This window comes from Entamoeba invadens, assembly GCF_000330505.1.
Source record: "Entamoeba invadens IP1 unplaced genomic scaffold scaff_1105074725991, whole genome shotgun sequence".
Classification (NCBI taxonomy): Eukaryota; Evosea; order Mastigamoebida; family Endamoebidae; genus Entamoeba; species Entamoeba invadens.
In genome coordinates, this window is record NW_004440432.1 from 249,178 (window position 1) to 251,716 (window position 2,539).

At 22.8% G+C, this 2,539-nt stretch overlaps 1 protein-coding gene across 1 annotated transcript; it reads left to right on the top strand.

Moving 5' to 3' along the window:
- Positions 1-1,316: 1,316 nt before the first annotated feature.
- Positions 1,317-2,438, top strand: EIN_360860 (hypothetical protein; the record flags this gene model as incomplete). Its single annotated transcript, XM_004257636.1, has 2 exons — positions 1,317-2,261; positions 2,428-2,438. Coding segments are annotated over 2 exons (956 nt in total), but the record flags the coding sequence as incomplete, so codon positions are not given.
- Between the last annotated feature and the right edge of the window lie 101 nt (positions 2,439-2,539).

Below are 2,539 nucleotides of genomic sequence, written 5' to 3' on the forward strand. Positions count from 1 at the left end.
TAAATACGATGCACATATTATCTAAGCAATACACAAATATTCAATAACAATTCAATTGCTTTCAAATTATATCAATAAAAATATAGATTAAATAATTTTAATTAAATATATATAATATATTTAATCGTATCTAAGAGACAACCCCAATGTAATTAAAAAATACAACTTCGTTTTTTATCAACATTTATAATTTGTTCATATGTGTATTTGATTATTTATCATAAACAAACTTCATATGGTTGTCAGTTATTTTAACCAATAAATATATAATTTATTTATTCATAACATGTTCACAAGTGTTTGAACCACAAGTCTTAAAATATTTATTCATATTCTTTTTATACTATATTAATTTTGTTATTATTTAGTTTGAAATCATGTGTTTACACACTCAAAATGTTTACATGTTTAATAATTTAATTCATTTTTACAATGAACATGTAAAGTATAAAAGTAAATCAAGTTATATTAATTAACATGATAAATTCATTAAAAAGTAACTGTATAATCATGTTATTATATTATTATTCAATAACAGTTGTGATGTCATTTTTATAATTGTGTTATTTGTGTGTGTAATCAGACATAATAAATTAAAAAGATAATATATATTAAATACCATTATTTACATGTTATTATCAACGATGAGTTATTTGAAAATAATTGATTTCTATGTAGTTACACAATGAAAATGGTCATACTTCTTTTAAATATATAAGATATATTCAAATATCAAAAATGTGTCATAAATAATTGTTCTCTTTGGTTTATGTTTACAACAACAATTACATTTAAACATGATTGTTAATTATTTAATTATCATTCCGTGTCTTGTCGTATTGGTAACTATGTGTGTGAATATCAAAAAACTACTTTTTTAAATTGAAATACAATTGTTTAAAAATGAATATTTGTAAAGAAATACAATTATTTTTTTGTTTACCAAATATTTTTTTGTAATCACTTTTTAACATAAAAAATAATTAATTAATTATTTTTTTATATTTATAATTATCTGACACACTCATTTCAATCTTTTTTTTACAAGTTCTTAATTATTTTATGTATGTTTTTGACTTCAACTATATATTGTCAGCCCAATCATTTTGATGGATCTTCAAGGTCACTTTTAGTTTTTTTATTAAAAAAAATAACAAAGAAAAATTATTTTTAATTATCATTATCAGATTAAATAAACTTAAATATATTAATATTAGTTGTTATAAAAAACATTTAAATAAAATAAATTTATTAATTAAACATCATTCATTTCATTAACAAATAAATTAATTAATTTTCACTTGTTATTTAAAACAATGCAAAATCAATTTGCAACACTTTCAACACTTTATGACAAAGTACGCGATGAATACACTACGTTTAACAACATGAAAATTGAAACAATTTTTGTTGACAACAAATCACTCTCACTTGCTCAAAGACTAACTAATACCGAAAAGTTCCTGGATCAAATTGAAGAAAAATTTTTAAGAAGACAAACCATTATTCAGTCTTACAACAATATTTTAGAAAAACTTGACGAATTAACAAAACAACTAAAAAGTAACTATAATGAAGTTTCGAAGCAATCTGAAATAGAAAAAGCTTATGAAGTTTTCAACCTACAAATATTATTGATTGAAGAACAATACAAAAATAAAATTGAACCATTTGAAGAACAAATCCAAATAATAAACAATGAAAAGGCGTCCATAATAGATGAAATAAGAAAGAGTAAAATGTATAGTATGTATTTAAAAACAACAGAACCACCTGTTATTATTACTCAGGGAGAAAAAGAGAGTCTTGAAATTTTATTAAACCAAAAAATAACAAATGTTTTATTCGATAGTACAATTGATGACTGGTCACTGAACAGTTCAGTGTTTAGTGAAAGAGTTCTGAACAAAAGCAACTTGTGCGTTTTGATAGAAGACACAAATCACAACAAGTTTGGTGGCGTGTTTAATGGTGAAATTTCTGATATTGGCCATTATCATAACGGTGGAGAATCATTCCTTTTTTCACTTGTGAGAAATGGCACTTTAAATCCGAAAAAGTTTAGAAAAAGTAACAATTATTCGTTTTATGAAATGTGTTGTTATGAACAGAATAGTAAAGTACTCTTTTCGTTTGGCTTTTATGACGATATATGTGTGTACAAGAAAGGCATTGACAAGAATTTTTGTAAACCTTGCACGTTCACTGCCAAACAAAATGAGTTGACTGATAATGATAAATTTGTAACAAAAAGTATTATTGTTTTTCAACTCAACTAACTGATAAAATACTTTCATGTTATTTGGTTACACTTTTAATAAATTGATTTGAAATATTAAATGTAAGTAAATGAAACTAAACTTGTTATATATTGGCTTAGAAAATCTTTGACAGTTGTTATTGTTTTTCTGTTATATAATCCAAAAGATAAATTATTGGTTTTGTATTTAATAATAATTGTGTGTATAATGTGGTCAATAGTAATGATTTAATTTGCTTTTAATGTAAAATGTAATGTCATTGTTTTCAGTGTGAAACA